This window comes from Electrophorus electricus, chromosome 8, assembly GCF_013358815.1.
Source record: "Electrophorus electricus isolate fEleEle1 chromosome 8, fEleEle1.pri, whole genome shotgun sequence".
Lineage (NCBI taxonomy): Eukaryota > Metazoa > Chordata > Actinopteri > Gymnotiformes > Gymnotidae > Electrophorus > Electrophorus electricus.
In genome coordinates this window covers 12,830,882-12,846,781 of record NC_049542.1, presented here as the reverse complement: position 1 = coordinate 12,846,781, position 15,900 = coordinate 12,830,882, and the positions used below count along the sequence as shown (strand labels likewise).

Genomic DNA, 15,900 nt, shown 5'->3' with positions numbered 1-15,900 from the left:
ACATATGTAGCCTAGCATATTTTATAGGCATTCTCAACTTTTTTTGCAACTTTCACAGTGAATGGGTGTCCTAAATTATATTTGGAATGCGATCCAATTAAATATCTTCCATGCAGTGCAGTTTTTGATGTTGATTTCTCCTGAGAAACCTGGTGGCTTAACTTCTTGTCATATGAACAACCAATAGTTGAGTATATTCAAATGTATCAAACATAACTGGATAACCCATGTTTGAGCTGAGTCGGATGCCCCGGGCTTGTGGACGGGCTTGATTCGGCTTTGAGTGCAGGGTCCACGCCCAGGAGATCGCGCTCTGCTGGCCTGTGGGAAACATCCGGGCTTTCTGTGGGTTGTCACAAGCCTGCGAAGATGGCGACTGCGGGGAGAACTACACTGTTATCTGCTATTCTAAATGTAAATAACACTACAACAGAAAGCCAAAACACCGAAGAGGATGACGGACAGAATTTATGGTAAGAATAGCTGGTCCTTTATTAGAAAACATTTACCCCTGGTATGTGAACCGTTTTGGATTCCCAGAAGCGTGTGTAACGGCTAGTTAGCCGTTAACTAGCAAAATTGCCCGGCTAGACAGGTGGGCTACACAGCCTACCCGTCCGAATGGTTACAGTAATGCGTGTTTTGTTAATGACTGATCTTATTGCTATCGCATGTTTTGCTTTGTGCGCTAAGGTCATCGATACTGAGTGAAGTATCAACGCGTTCTCGGTCAAAACTGCCCACAGGGAAGAACGTCGTGGTTATGGGTGGGTATCCTTCCTCCGCATTATTCTGTTTAATGTCTGGTGGGACGAAGGCACCTGCCCCTGCACACCGGCATTGTTTTAGGGACCCTACCTAGCTAGCTAGATATGAAGCGTTAGCGAATGTATGATGCTTCTCGCTTTTAGCTACCCGGCTAGCTAACAGTCAACGGTTTAAATGAAATAATGATCGGATATACGCTTGTCTCTGTGTTACAGTGACGGTTGTAGCTAATAGTGTCACTTCAGGCTAGCTAAGCTAGCTAGGTACTATGCTAACATGCACATCATTGTCTCAGTTGGTCGTTGTCTCCACTGACAACAGTCCGCTCAAAAACGGAAAAAAAAACCAATGCTCGCTGACTCGTTTGTGGAGCTGTTTTGTATTTGTTAGAGATCTCCTGGGTTCGGTCAGCTCCTTATACTCTAGCGGATAATTCTTAAAAAAACACATTGCCGTTAGGTTGTGTTGATACCGGCCCGGTTGCTCGTACCACTTTTCGGCAAGTGGACTTAAGGCACACCGAACAATGTAAACTCTGCCATTACTTAGTTTTTTTATGTGTTGTTTTATTACAAATATCTGACAATTTAATAATAAATAATTTAATACATAATGTGTTACATTATTATTCTTATTGTTGTTAATATTATTGTTGTTGTTATTACTATGACTAATTATTTATAATGTAATAAGTAATTATTATTATTATTATTATTAATAATAACAACAACAATAATAATGATTGATTATTCTAAATATAAAATGTTTTAATTTTATATGTTATAACCATAAATATTTGTATATCTGCATCCACACATTTCTTTGTTTCTAATTCATAAAAAATAAATTTAGGGTTGAACTGACTTGTGTGTATTATATATTATGTATTATTACTTAATGTGTGTATATTATGCAAAGGACGACAAGCATTTGTAAAAGACATTAGATGTAATTCACTAGTGAGGATACCTCATCCCATAAGCCTATGACCAGTGTGTGTGTGCTTGCAGGTGAGGTGGGATGTGGTAAGACCACCCTGGTGGCCAAACTGCAGGGTGTAGAAGAGTACATGAAGGGGCGGGGCTTGGAATACCTCTACTTCAGTGTTCACGACGAGGACGTAGATGGTAAGAGCAGTGAGTGTTAGGTCATTCACAAATGATGGCTCCACCTGGGTAGGCTCCACCCAACAGGCCCCACCCCTATAGGCCTCTGGGCGAGTGATGTATCATCCACTAAGAAACCACAGCACAGATGACTGATTGTATAGGATCAGGATTGTAAAGTGTTGTATAGGATATTTCACAGTTTACCACTAACAACTCTTTACATTGAAACTTTATTATAAAAGCAAATTCAAAGAGATTATAATAATATGACCTCACTAAAGATAAGGATAATATTAGTTTCAGAAGTGGTTTAGCTCATAGCTCTGGATGAGCACGGTAAAAACCATTAAATGGAGTACTGTAAAACTGCATGCTACTTATGGATAAAATAATCCATCAAGGCATAATTTAATCTGAACCATGCACATTTTTATATGAGATCAGTTCTGTGAACATTGTTATTGACTTTATTACCTTTACATTCTTGTTACTTGTACCATGTCTTTTGAAATATTAGTGCTTTACTTTTATCTGGTTGTTTTTAAAAAAAACAGGAAAATCTTCATTATGCATTTGGCTGTTCATGTGACAAGGACCTTTCAGCAAACTTCATTTGTGATTCTTCCCCACTATTTTCAGACCACACCCGGTGTAATGCATGGGTGCTAGACGGGGACCTGTATCACAAAGGCCTGCAGAAGTTTGCCTTGTCGGTGGAGAATTTGGCCGACTCCCTCGCCCTGTTTGTGGTGGACCTGTCACGGCCCTGGCTGGCCCTTGAATCCTTGCAAAAGTGGGCCAGCGTGGTGCGGGACTACCTGGACAAGTTGCGAGTGCCTCCAGAGACCATGAGAGAGATGGAGCACAGACGTAAGTGCCAGCCTGGTTGTGGATATGGAGACACTGTATGGTTGGATCACATGTTGACTGTGGGGGCGAACAACAGAACCCTGTAGGGGCAGGCAACAGAAGAGTGTATGGTCAAGCAATGGGACGGTGTAGGGGTGGGCCGGGGGACATGGGGGGGGGGCAGTGTAGGTATGGGTCGCAGGACACTGTATGGGTGTGCAAGGGGTCAACGTAGGGGCGAGACACAGGAGACTATGCTGTACATGACATTATTTAAAGTGGCTCAGTTTCATTGAGTCTGGTCACAAACAGTCAGTACTGTGGTATTTCACAGTTTACCACTGCAACACTACATTGAAACTTTATAATTAAATCAGATTCAAAGGGATTATAATAATATAACCTCACAAGGATAATATTAGTATCAGAAATGGTTCAGCTCATAGCTCGGAGTGTGCTCGTTTAAACATTTAGTTAACATGTAATTACCATTAAACAGAGTACTGTAAAAGTGCATGCTATCTGTGAGAAACGACCACTCAGTTTCATGTATATCACAGATTAAGGATTGTTTGTATATTTCTGCAGTTTTTCTTATAATTTAGCTAATAATCAGAGGTGGGCAGTTTTCTATTGTCAAGTGCAAGCAACTTCTAGAAAAGTTTTCACATCAGAGTTGCTATTTTTGTTCTCCTTTGAATTGTTTACAATAATTGTTAATGATCCATTATTAGAAAATTTGTCAGTTAGAACTATAGTTTTAAAAGACATTGAGGTAGACATAAAAGACATTGGTTATTGATGTCTGTATTGGCTAAAGACTTTCAGTGATTATCTATCTATCTGTCTGTCTGTCTGTCTGTCTGTCTGTCTGTCTGTCTATATCAAAATGTCATTTATTTTGATAAATTGAACTTTTGTTGATGTGTACATTGGTATGTAATTATACCAATTGATCGTTTATTTGTATTCTTTTAGAAAGTAGCTTCTATTTAATTTAAACAAACAACAAAAATGTTAGCATTTATTTGTGGAATCTTTGTGGAATTTATTTGATAGGTTTCTTGATTTTTTTATTTTTTATTTTGGTTTCTAACTGTAGACAAAATGCAATTTTGAGAAACTGATCACTGATCATTTTGATAAGTTTAGATTTTGATGTATTTCTAAAGATTGCAATGATTCTTTTAGCCACATTCAGCACAAGTGCTAAAAATGTTTAGTTTTTGTTTTGTGCCATGTTTCCTAACAATGCCAGTAGTGGTATATATCTGCTGAAGCCTATATCAGCTGATACTGTTCATCAACCCATATGTTAGTTTTGCTTGTAATACACTTCATGGCTGTGTGTGTGTGTGTGTACCTGTGTTTGTGTTTGTGTGCAGTGGTGAAGCAGTTCCAGGAATACATGGAGCCAGGGAGTGATCTGGAAGCCATGCCCCAGAGGAGAAACCCCGAGTCGGAGGAGGAGAGTGTCGTACTCCCTCTGGGGGAAAACGCACTCACACACAACTTGGGTATTCCGCTGGTGGTGGTCTGCACTAAGGTAGGCCGCAGCCCAGTAACAGGCATCCACTTTGGGCCACTCTAGCAAGCGTACCAAGGCTGTCATAAGCTCTCACTCGTGATGTTTAGAGTGGAGCGGATTCAGTTTTCGGTGGATTCCTGTAGAATAGTTGTAAAGAAGTTGCCTGGAGTTTATTTCAACATCAAATCATGTGATGAGATTTTGTTTTTGGTTGTTGACCCAGTATTTTGTATTGTATATTGATCATATAAAAACTAGCCATGGATACAGTATTGTGATAATGCTTTTAATTAGATTAGGTATCTCTCTTTATAGTCTCTCCCCTTACCTGCTTCTCTGTCTCTCCTTTCTTCTCTCTCCTCCCTCTCTCTGTCTCTGTGCTAGTGTGATGCCATCAGTGCACTGGAAAAGGAGCATGATTACAGAGATGAGCACTTAGACTTCATCCAGTCACATGTCCGCCGCTTCTGCCTGCAGTGTATCCTTCAAATGCACATGTTCATACACATCCTAATCCCTAACCCCTAAACTTTAAGGACAGATTGGCCCAGTGTGTCCCATGTTGCTTCTTCAGTGTCAGTTTGTTGTGTCCCTGGCCTTAACCAAGCCTCCCCAAACACTGCCTAACCCATTTACCATATAACCCCCCACCCTAACCAATTTACCTTCCAACCCATTTACCTCCCCACCCTAACCCCTTCACCCCCCCCTACACCCTAACCAATTCAGCCCTGCTCCTCTTACACAATAACCCATTCAGTCCCCTGTACCCGAGCCCCTCCTTTGACTTGGTTTGTTTGGCTCTTGACCCATCAGCACACAGATGGTGCAACACTGCTTTACACCTCCATGAAGGAGAATAAGAACCTGGATTTGTTATATAAATACCTCATCCACAGGTTATATGGATTCCCGTTCAACTTCCCCGCCCAAGTGGTGGAGAAGGACTCTGTCTTTATGTAAGAACCTCATCATCAGAACAAACATGGGGTTGTGTAGGATAAATATAACTGACATAAATACAATTTTAATTGTTTTTCTGTACTGTGTTGGAAAATCAACATCCTGTTCAGGAGTTATACATGTTGGTAAAGACGATTCCCACATTTTTTTGGTGATGGGCTAGTGCTGTCAGGCTAAGTGCTGTCTGTTGGGTTTGATTTTCAGTCCGTCAGGATGGGACAATGAAAAAAAGATTGCCATCCTACATGAAAACTTCCAGACAGTAAAAGCAGATGATAACTTTGAAGATGTAATTGTGAAGCCAGCAGTTAGAAAGGTGAGACATTTTCCCTTGTTTTGCTGAATGACCCCAGCACACAGTGCCTTTTGCGTATGTTCTTGAGGCCACTGTTAAGGAGTATGTAACATTGTCTTCTAGTTTGTACATGAGAAGGAAATACAAGCAGAAGATGACCAAGTGTTTCTCGTGAAGTTACAGGTAATGTTTTCCAATGCATGATACCATTGCAAGGTGTTGTTTGACCATATTTAGATTTTTGGTCTGTTTTGTTGTCATTCTGAAAGTGAGCTTTTGACAAGTAGTGATTTTTACCGCAGTCTGCAGACATAACTGGATTGACCTCAAACCACTTCATAAAGTAGCATTTGGAATCTGTTTGAAACAGAAAGCCTCTTTGAAAACACACGCACCTCAGTTCAAACATTCACTCTCTGCAGTACTCTTCATCTCTGCAATGAGACACAAAAAGGAAGAAATGTACTGGATTGATGGAGCTAAATAGTTACCATAAATTGTGATGTGACGTGATGGGACGTGATATATGATGTGATATGTTATGACATGATGTATACTTTATTGTCCTGCAGGGAAATTTTTCTTGGTCTCAGCACAGAAAAACAATCACATATTTATTGTAGTCATGTTCTGTAAATCCTGTAAGAAGCAATAGGACTGTTAGAAGAATCTTACATTTGAGTGTTTCCTTTTCTGATTTGAATTTAATTTGTGCTTTAGACTCTATTAGCCAAACAGCCTCCAGTTACAACAGGAAGGCCAGTAGTAAGTATTCCCTCTAAAAATGAAAAAAAAACAAAACCCCCCAGCTCATTTTGTTGTTTTTCTTAGTACTACTTAGGATTATTTGAACATTCAGCCTTTTAATGGGGTGGCCTGTTGTGAACATTGTGTTATTTTATGTGTGTGCACGCATGTGTGTGTGTGTGCACGTGTCCGTGTGTGTGCACGCGTGCGTATGTGTGCATGCGTGCGTGCGTGTGTGTGTGTGTGTGTGTGTGTGTTTGCACATTAGGATGCCTCGAACAGAGCTCCCACTGGCTCCCCGAGGACGACCAATCGCTCGGCGGCAGCCAACGTGGCCAACGTCATGCCCATGCAATCAGGTACCAAGAAGATTGATCCCAACATGAAAGGTGTGTATGAGAGCTGGGTGTTCAGGACGCATGCTTCCCCTGCTATGCTGCACACCTCCCTCTCTCTCACTCTCTCACACACTTTCTTTATCTCACTCTGTCTCTGTTTTTCTCTTTTGCAATGTTTTTTTTTACTCACTCACTCACTCACTCACTCACTCACTCACTCACTCACTCACTCACTCACTTACTCATTCTCTCTCTTTCTCTTGGTTCTGTCTGTTGTACACTGAATGTGTGGGCGCAATACCTTTCCCTGGGCTGGGCCTCTAAAACTCCTGCTCCCCTGACTCCTCACTCTAGCCACTTCCCGATCTCTGGAGCTGCACCCATTCTGCTCTGAAGCTCTATAAAACATTTGGCTTGGATATTACAGTGCACTGCTACATGCCCTCTCAGGCAGTGGCTCCCAACCCAGTCCTTGGGAGCTGGCACCAGGACTGCACTCGGACCTGCTCTGGTGGTGGGTCCCACTGCAAGGAGATATGTGCTCAGTGTGTTGTAAAGGGGTTTTATTCAATATTGGAATAAAAAATGCTTTGTTCAAGTATTTGGACTACAGGGAAAGACTGTTTTTTTTAGTGGGAAGAGGATTGGGAGGGATAGAGACAAGATTCGGAATCCCCTTTGAAATGGAGATGATCCATTTCCTACTCTTATTTTTCTATATGCCTTTTCTAAACCTTGAATTTAGCTGGGTGGTGTCTTTTTCCTCATATTTTATACTCGACAATTAATAAATGCAGCTGGAATTTGGGTTGGAAAAATTGGGTGTGAATCTATGCAAGGGAGCCTGTCTGATTGTGGAGTGAGGGAGTCTGATTGTCTGATTGTGTTTTCTGATTGAGTTTGTCTCCCCCTGGTGGCAGGTGGTCAGACCAGTGAGGGTGTGCTGGCTAACTTCTTCAACAGCCTCCTGACTAAGAAAGCAGGTTCACCGGGCACAGGGGGGCAGCCCACAGGGGGAGGGAGCACCACTCCTGGCACAGTCCGCAAGTCAGGTGGGAGACCCCGCATCACATCCAAGATCAAACACCCACATGCTTGTGCATCTTCCTCTTCCGCTTTCTGCCATATTTAAATGGAAGTGTTAGAAATGGAGGTTGATTATTATTCTTCAGCACTAAACCTCAAAAACCTGTTTTTATGAAAGTGATTTTAGGATGTTTTTTGTCAGTTAGAAATGATGCCAAATTTATGCCTTGTGGAATTTCTTTGGCCCTATTCCTAAGTTTAAAACCAAGCCATGTGACGTAACCCATTGTAAATCATGCCAAACTCCTCTGAAACATGCAAAACCCCTCAGAAAGAAATCATGTTTTCTGAGGTTCAGTACTGGAGAATTCCTTTAATTACTCCAGTAGTATAATATAAATTGTCTAATTAAATTAATTATATTTACATTAATTAGATGCATTTTAAAATTGTTGCTCAAATATCACTCATTTTTATATCTAAAATTTAAAAATGATGGAGTAGATGCCATTGATCTTGATGAATTGATCAGATTGGTTTTGAACTGAGACTATTTATTAAAGGAGACTTTCACTCAAATCTTTTGATAAGGAATTGCTAATTTGATAATCAGTTTGGAAGAATTTATCCAACAATCTCCAGTCACTCAAACAGGAATAGGAGCAGTGGAAACAGGAATAGGAGAAGTAGAGTTTGGGAGAGACAGGTTGGTGTCTCTCTCAGGTAGGAGGACACTAGTCAAGTGGATGGTTTGCTTTATCTGGCTACAGTCTGCCTGGAGAATCCTGATTAAATTCATCCAAACTGCAACTGTAATAAAACTGGAAATTAGACACTCCACCATGTTCTGTCTAATTCAGCATATTTACATTTATAGCATTTGGCAGACACTTTTATCCAGATGGATTTACATATTTATCAGTATGACAGTACATGTGCTCCCTGGGAATTTAACCCATGACCTTGTTACCAGCACCCTGCTCTATCTGCAATACCATTTGAGATACTAGAGCTGGACATAGCCGCATTTCATTTTTACTATATTTAAAACAATCAACAGAACCCTCACTTAAGAAGCTTATAAATGATAGCATAGTTTTTGAGCATTTGTTATGAAATGGTTGTGCCCCATCTGGATATAAGCATTCAAATATGCAAGAAATGGTGGGGTGCCCCTTTCCTGAAGTCCATTATGTACTGTTTTCTTTCACTTTGTTTTGATCATGCCCTGTGTCACTGAAGTTTGTCCTTTGCTCTCGATTTTTGTTCTGGCACTCTGTCTCATCTTCCTTTCCTTCCCCTTTCCTCTCCACTCCTCTTCCTCCTCTCTCCTCTCCTCTCCCCTTCCTCTCCTCTGTATCAATCGTTCCATACCAGATCTCTGATATCCACAATGGTAAAATAATAAACAACAAAAATCCAAAAGGCAAACTCCCTACTGCATGTTCCAGTGTGCCCAAAACTGCCATCCTACTCACTTATCCAAACACATGCCACCATGTCCACATAATTCCAAAGTTCTTTTTACAGAATATTTCAAGTTTTATTATTTAATACATATTTTTTTTTGTCCTGCTCATAATTGTGATTTTGAATAGTGATGTGGACAAAAAAAGACTTCAATTTAGTCAAAATACACAATGTATCAAGCTTGCATTCTGAATAATTTGCATTACATGGAGATGATGCATGTATATGGACTAGTTGTCACATAATAATATAAACATAAAAGGTGTTGTAATGGCAATGTGCAGTTTTAGGAGCATTTTCCCCATTTTCTGGTTGGATTTTTGCCACCACATTTTTAATCCTCTTACTGTAGTTTGATTTTTAATGGGCAAGGTCTAATGGCCGTGGTCTAATTGAATTGGTCTAACAGTAAATATCCAGTATCCCACAATGCTCTCTGCCCACTGCTGCTTTTCCTGTGGTGAAGGATTGACATTTGTGGCTGTATATCTGTTTATTGGCTTATGTATGTGATATATGTGTGAATTAGTGAATTGTTTGTCTGTGTAAGACTCACTGACCCACTGACTTTCTCTTCATTAACTCCTATTGTTAACATGTTTAACAATGTCTTTCATCATGTGTGTTAGCGAGGGGATGTTGGCCACGTTAAGGTGTGTTCGTGCTCATGTGCATGCAGACCTTCACCTGAACAGCATCCTCACACGTGCACTAACCACTAAACACTGCTCAGCACGAACCTCCTCACACACACAAAACACACACACTTGTATTACTATACTTGAGAGCCACGTTTTTCTCTTCATTACTCTCTAGTACCCCTACTAAACAGAACCTATCCTAACCTGATCCTGAACTGATCCCAAAGTATTGTTTTAATCTTTCCTGATCAACAACATTAACAATAAAAGTGCAGTCAACACTAAAAAGACAAATTATAAAGCTAAGCTTTACTGTTGTATTTGTCTTTGGTTCTGTTTAGTTCTAAGGGGAAAACTAAGTGAAGGCTGGCAAAAGAACATAATTTTGTCTATGTGGACATTTGACCCTCACAAGAATAAAAATACAAGTGTACAAAGACACTGGGTCCTCCGGAAAGTCCCGTGACTTAAACCCTACAAATGCTCCCTGATTGTAACTCTAACCTGTTCCTAACTCTAACCTGACACAACTTTCTGACCCTAAACCTTTCCTGGCCCTAACCTTACAAAATCTCCCCTCATCTTGGCTCGCATTGTGACATATTGGCTCTCAGGTTTGGCAGTATAAAAACTGCATGGTCAGTTTCTCCTGCATATTCAGTTAAGAGAGTTTCTATTGTTTTGGCATTAATACTTTTTGCATCCTTTCACAGTATTTTATTAGTAAGATCAGTGGAAATGCAAATGTCATCGAAATGGTTCTTTCAGTGTGCCATCATACATCATTCTAAAGTGGACCACAGAAGTATTTTAATGGATTTAATGGACTTATATATTTAACCATAGAGTCATCTGATTATCTTGTCAGCAGTGGAATAAAACCAGCAGGCAGGTAGAGCATTTGTAAGTAAAGTTCTACATGACATTGGTGTTCTACATGACAATGGAGTTCTACAAGACAGTAGTGTTCTTCAAGACAATAATGTTCTACAAGACAATGGAGTTCTTCAGAACAGTAGTGTACTACAAGACAGTAGAATTCTACAAGACAGTTGTGTTTTAGACACATGCTGGCATAAGAGTGCATGTTGCAAGCCTGAGGGCAAATCTGGCCCCACCTGGAGCAACTCCTGATAATCTACCCCACTGCAGAGCACAGTTCTGCTCTCCTGATAATCTATTATACGTAAGAAACTAATGACCAGAGTTTGGGAACCAAACAGATCTCTTGAAGCAGTGAAGGGGACTTGTGGCTAGAATTATGAAAATCAACTCAAAATACTGTGAACGTGAGAAAATGAGAACCCCCCCCCCCCCTTTCTTTTTACAGTGTATGATTTCAGCATGGTATCAGATTGTGTATGGAGTCTTCTGCTTATGAGCATTACTATGAACACTGCGTGTGAACTTGTGATGGCGACCAAACTGCCAACACCTCATGCTTCCCATGTTCAGAGCTTTGTGAACGTGTGCTTTTTCATTGGTCACTGCTAAATGTAACTTCTGTATTCAGAGCTTGTATTGTGTGCATGTCTTGTGTTGCTCCCTTTACAAGCAGCTGATTTCTTTGCAAAGATGTCTGTGTGATTACTTTTAATATTTAATTATGTCTTTTGTCCATAATCATTTCACTTTTACCTTTATCATTTTGCTTTACTTCCCTGTTCATTATAGATTTGTTCTTTTTAGCACAGTTCCTTTAACTCTGCCTTAGTTTAAATAATTATGGTTTAACATTATGGGGTAGATACAGTAGGGTGGAGGGTTATGTACTATGGGGTAGATTTGGTAAAGTTTCCAAAGCGTTTCTGATACTGCTGCTCTAACTCCTTGAATGGTGCTATCTTCTTTTGTGGTTTTTGCCTTTACTAATACATTTCGTAACCATATATGACAGTAGAAGACCTTTTTATGTTTCTAGCCAATAAAACACCATCTAGCAAATCTAGCAAAGGGCTTACTAGATTAGGCTACATTTTGGTAAATTGTATACAAACTTGAGATCATTGTGAGGGAAAATTGTTATTTACACATTGCAAAATAGCGATGAGCCACCCCTAGAATTCTATTCTACATTTCTATGCATTCTACAAATAAGATTGACAGTGTAATTGCTGTGTAATGTATGTAACTGCTGACATTTAGTGAATGGTGAATTGTTTTTAATATGTTGCTAAAAATGCTGCTAAAAGTAAGAGTTTTTCATATCTTTAAGAAATGGCCATTGTTTGAGTTTACTATTAAATCATATTTTCTAAACAGAATTTTTATTTATCTTTGCTGTTTGCATCATGGTCATGGCCAACTCATTAGTCTCACCTTGGTCTTGTGCTTTTGCAAAAATCTATACAGCTAAAGTATGAATTAAAAATAAATTTTGGTTTCAACCATAATTAAGGTATATGGAATATGTAAATTTTATTTTGGTGACATTATCACTTCAGTGTTCTCTGTTTGCATCATTTATCAGCTAATCATTATGTTTGCAGTACTTCTCAGAGTAGTTTGGATTTGCATGAACATAAAGAGGTCTTAAGGCACCTGTCAGATATCAGGGTGAAGGTGAATGCTGGGTTTGCATCATTGGTACACTTATAGTGGGCTCCTGCTGTGTGTTCTCAGGCTCCAAGCTGGGCTTGACTGATGTCCAGGCCGAACTGGACCGGATTTCCAGCAAATCAGACCTGGATTCCTCTGCCCTCAATGCAAGCACACCCCCTGCTGAAAACGATGAATCCTGAACAAGCAGCAGCATTAACTGTCATCACGCCCTGCCCCTGTATTCTCTGCCCACTCTGAATCCATTTCCCCTCCTCCACTGCTCCTCTCTGTGTCTGTCTCTCCTCCACTGCCGACACACTCCCAGTAAAGCCAGTGACTCCAGGTTGCTGCATGTTGGGTGGATTGTTTCTATACACACATTTACACTCACACCTGCACACACCCATACTGCTGATGTCTGTGTGTGTGTGTATGACGAGTGAAGGAATCCATCTATTGGTGGGTCTAATGTGTACAAGAATGTTAGCAGGCTGAGAAACGAGGCATGTAGGATTATGTGATGCATATAGAGTCAAGGATTCGCATGTTTATGAAATAGGTTTTCTTGCTTGGCTTTGTACAGTCATGTCTCATTTTGAGTAACAGGAGTGAGCTGCTCGATGTCATTTTCCGTAGACTTCTTATAAATGCACATTTTATTTAAGTCATAGAAAAACTTTTCATCTGGACACAAAGTGAAGCTGTCTTTTGGAGAGGTATGGCCTACCATGAATGCTCTGATATCAAAGTTGGGAGTGGTCTCCATTTACAGTGTTTTAATTAGATAGTTTTAGAACACTACACCCCTGCACAGATACAAGAAACCCTTCTGGGCTTCCATTTTCTTTCTATCTGTTTCTGCACTTTGGACTATGTGATCCCCACCTCACTGATTTTATTCTTCTGTTGGCTGAAACAGCATATTGTTTACATGATCCTAATACATCCATTTGTCAAGATGATTGTTTTAAAGCCTCAAATACTCAAAATCTCTGAACCAATTAAATTAAATTAAATTAAGTTTGACTGGCACATATAAGAGATTGGGCAGTTTTAGAGGATTGACTCCTCTGTTTGCATTGCTGGCGTAAACCGATTATAGCATCCACATGTGTTTCAACAGACGAATGTGTATTGGCTGTTAATCTAAATTTCTGACTGGGGATTCCTGGGCCAGAATATATCTCCAGTCCTTCATTTCAGCTTTATCAAGATCATCCACTGAGAGGGACCAGGTCTCACCCAGCTCTAATGAGTGTACGTTCCATTTCTGGACGACAGAAAACGTCTTAATTTTGCACTACTGGTGAGGGTTAGAACTCCAGCCAGGACATCACTTAAAATTCACTGAAAACGCTAAGTGAAGGTCAAACGACTCATTTATTTCCTGTAGTGCATTTCCACTGTTGGCACTGAAGTGCTGAGCTCCTCACAGTTGTAAACCAAGGCTGTAAATTACAATACAGATGATTTTAGGAACACCAGCCACATTGGATTGGAAATGTATCTGTTGTTTTGTGTTTTTTCATGAGTTTTGACATGATTGATGTTTTCTTTATTACATTCAACCTTTTATTTGCAGATGTACTACCAACCATGCAGATGTGATCAGTATCACTGGCTGTACACTAGCCCTGGCATGTGGGTGCGTGTGTGTGCGCATGTGTGTGTTTAGAAAGATGCTGGTATGTTGTGAAATTATAGTTCATGAGGATGCAAGGTTTTGGGGGGGTTGGATGTGTGTGTGTGGATATGTGTGCATTTAGAGCAGACGTGTGTGTGTGTGTGTGTGTGTGTGTAGAGCAGGAGGCTAGGTGGTGTGGTCTAGTCTGACAGTTAGGGATGGTCACTAAGAAGAGACAAGGACTGGGGATGTGGAGGTAGAAGTTGTAGGGAATATGAGGTCAGAGGTCATCCTCTCCTATGACAATGTACATCCATGTCAAACTTCTGCATTCGGGGTGGGGGGTTGGGGGGGGGGGGTTAAAAACTACAATAACAAGGTCCTGAAATTTCACACGATGTAGTAATGTTTCTCTGGGTCAGGTCTGTAAGCATTCTATTAAAGTTGTATTTATTGGGGATGATTGATGCCTCTTGTCCTTTATGTGGTGAAATAAGAATTATCTTGACATTCCTGCAGTGTCTCACTGCAGCTCTGTTACATGCAGGGCAGAATCTAAACTACCCAGCAGTTTCAAGGGGAAAATAATAGCCACAGTTTGACCTAATAGTTAACACATTGTGTTAACTGGAAATTTTGGAAGAATGGCTTCTGAAGTATTTGTTGACTGGTTTGACACTAGTCTCAACTCACATGATAAAGTATTGAGTGGACCTGTAAATCAAATAATGTTTGATCCTTGTAGTTCAAGCAATACAATATGTGTTATGATTTCAGCAGAGTATAACCCAAAACACAGAGCCTAACACCATCTAACTAGGATGAAACGTGTTCATTTCACCAAGTTCTGTAGATAATTTTATTTAACATTTGTATACTTCACAAATGCCACATTAAACATATTGGGAGTCCATAGAGAATGCAGATGTATCTCAGTTAATTGCTGATCAAAACAAGGCAAAAACAGCTACCAGATATGAAACCAAGATACCACACCACATCTGTGCTAGAGCAAATGTTAAGAAGGTAAAGATCTGAGAGAATGTATGGGAGATGGAGAGAAACAGGAGAGGCAGAGAAGAGAAACAATGAACTGGGAAGTGCATATAATGTGTGTGACCAGTGTGTCTTTCCAGTGTTAACTAGAGGAAGGTTTTCATGGGATTCGCTAAAGGTAAAACACAAAAACCTAGGAAAAAGCAATCTTAAAAAGATTACACTGCAGAGGGCAGTTAAGGTCCTCTGTACCTGAAGTCCCAATACACTATGATTCGTATTCAGCCTTGATGTCTATATAGATCATGTGTTCCTCATGTGCCCCTATTCTGTGCTTAATATCTTCTGTTTTATTATGGTACTATAAGCTTTTAGGTGCCACTGCAGCTATGATCAGTCAGTTATACAGAGACTGCAGAGACTGGGATATATGTGTCACCTAGCCAGTTCAGGTGTCTGAAAAAAATATTTACATTGCTGCTATTTATGATTATTTCTTTGCTCTTTAAGTCTAGGCTCTAATTTAACTTAGAATTACAATATTTGATATCACTAAAATCACACCAAGGCTTGAATGACACATATAAATCCTTTGTTTTTGTTCCTTTAAAACCATCCAACTGTGTTCATACTCCATAGGTACTCAGAGTCTTGTCCTCCACCTACAATCTAAGAACAAACACATTTCTACTGCCACATCTTTAAAACCAGATCAAGAGCCAGTAGCCTTGGAATTCTCCTGACTTGAGATCAATGTTTGTCATTACATTATATGATAACAGTTGCTGTAATTGTAGTGAGAGTATACTTTAGTCTGCATCTGACTCTGCTTTCTGGCCCTATGGACACCTTCGAATGTTTTGCTGATTACACCAGGTTCTTTGTCATCTTTATGAAACCTCCTAAATCCATCTCCAAACTCCACCAACATCCTGTTAACCCCACCATCCTCTTATCTCCACCTCCTAACTCCGCTTCATAGCCACCATCTTCTTAACTCCATCT

At 40.1% G+C, this 15,900-nt stretch overlaps 1 protein-coding gene across 3 annotated transcripts; it reads left to right on the top strand.

Moving 5' to 3' along the window:
• The first annotated feature begins 308 nt into the window (after positions 1 to 308).
• dync1li1 (dynein, cytoplasmic 1, light intermediate chain 1) lies at positions 309 to 14,246 on the top strand. Of its 3 annotated transcripts, XM_027014945.2 has the most exons (14): positions 309 to 473; positions 694 to 767; positions 1,779 to 1,895; positions 2,517 to 2,747; positions 4,112 to 4,272; positions 4,639 to 4,732; positions 5,078 to 5,213; positions 5,422 to 5,533; positions 5,636 to 5,695; positions 6,233 to 6,277; positions 6,528 to 6,648; positions 7,518 to 7,649; positions 9,001 to 9,019; positions 12,357 to 12,444. In XM_027014945.2, exons 1-13 carry the CDS (start codon positions 370 to 372, stop codon positions 9,006 to 9,008), a joined length of 1,395 nt encoding a protein of 464 aa, XP_026870746.2. In that variant the 5' UTR covers positions 309 to 369; the 3' UTR covers positions 9,009 to 9,019; positions 12,357 to 12,444. The 3 variants fall into 3 exon arrangements, with proteins under 3 accessions (XP_026870746.2, XP_026870745.2, XP_026870744.2); XM_027014944.2 differs by lacking the exon at positions 9,001 to 9,019 and having other exon boundaries at positions 311 to 473; positions 6,528 to 6,618; positions 12,357 to 14,246; XM_027014943.2 differs by lacking the exon at positions 9,001 to 9,019 and having other exon boundaries at positions 311 to 473; positions 12,357 to 14,246.
• The last annotated feature ends 1,654 nt before the right edge of the window (positions 14,247 to 15,900 follow it).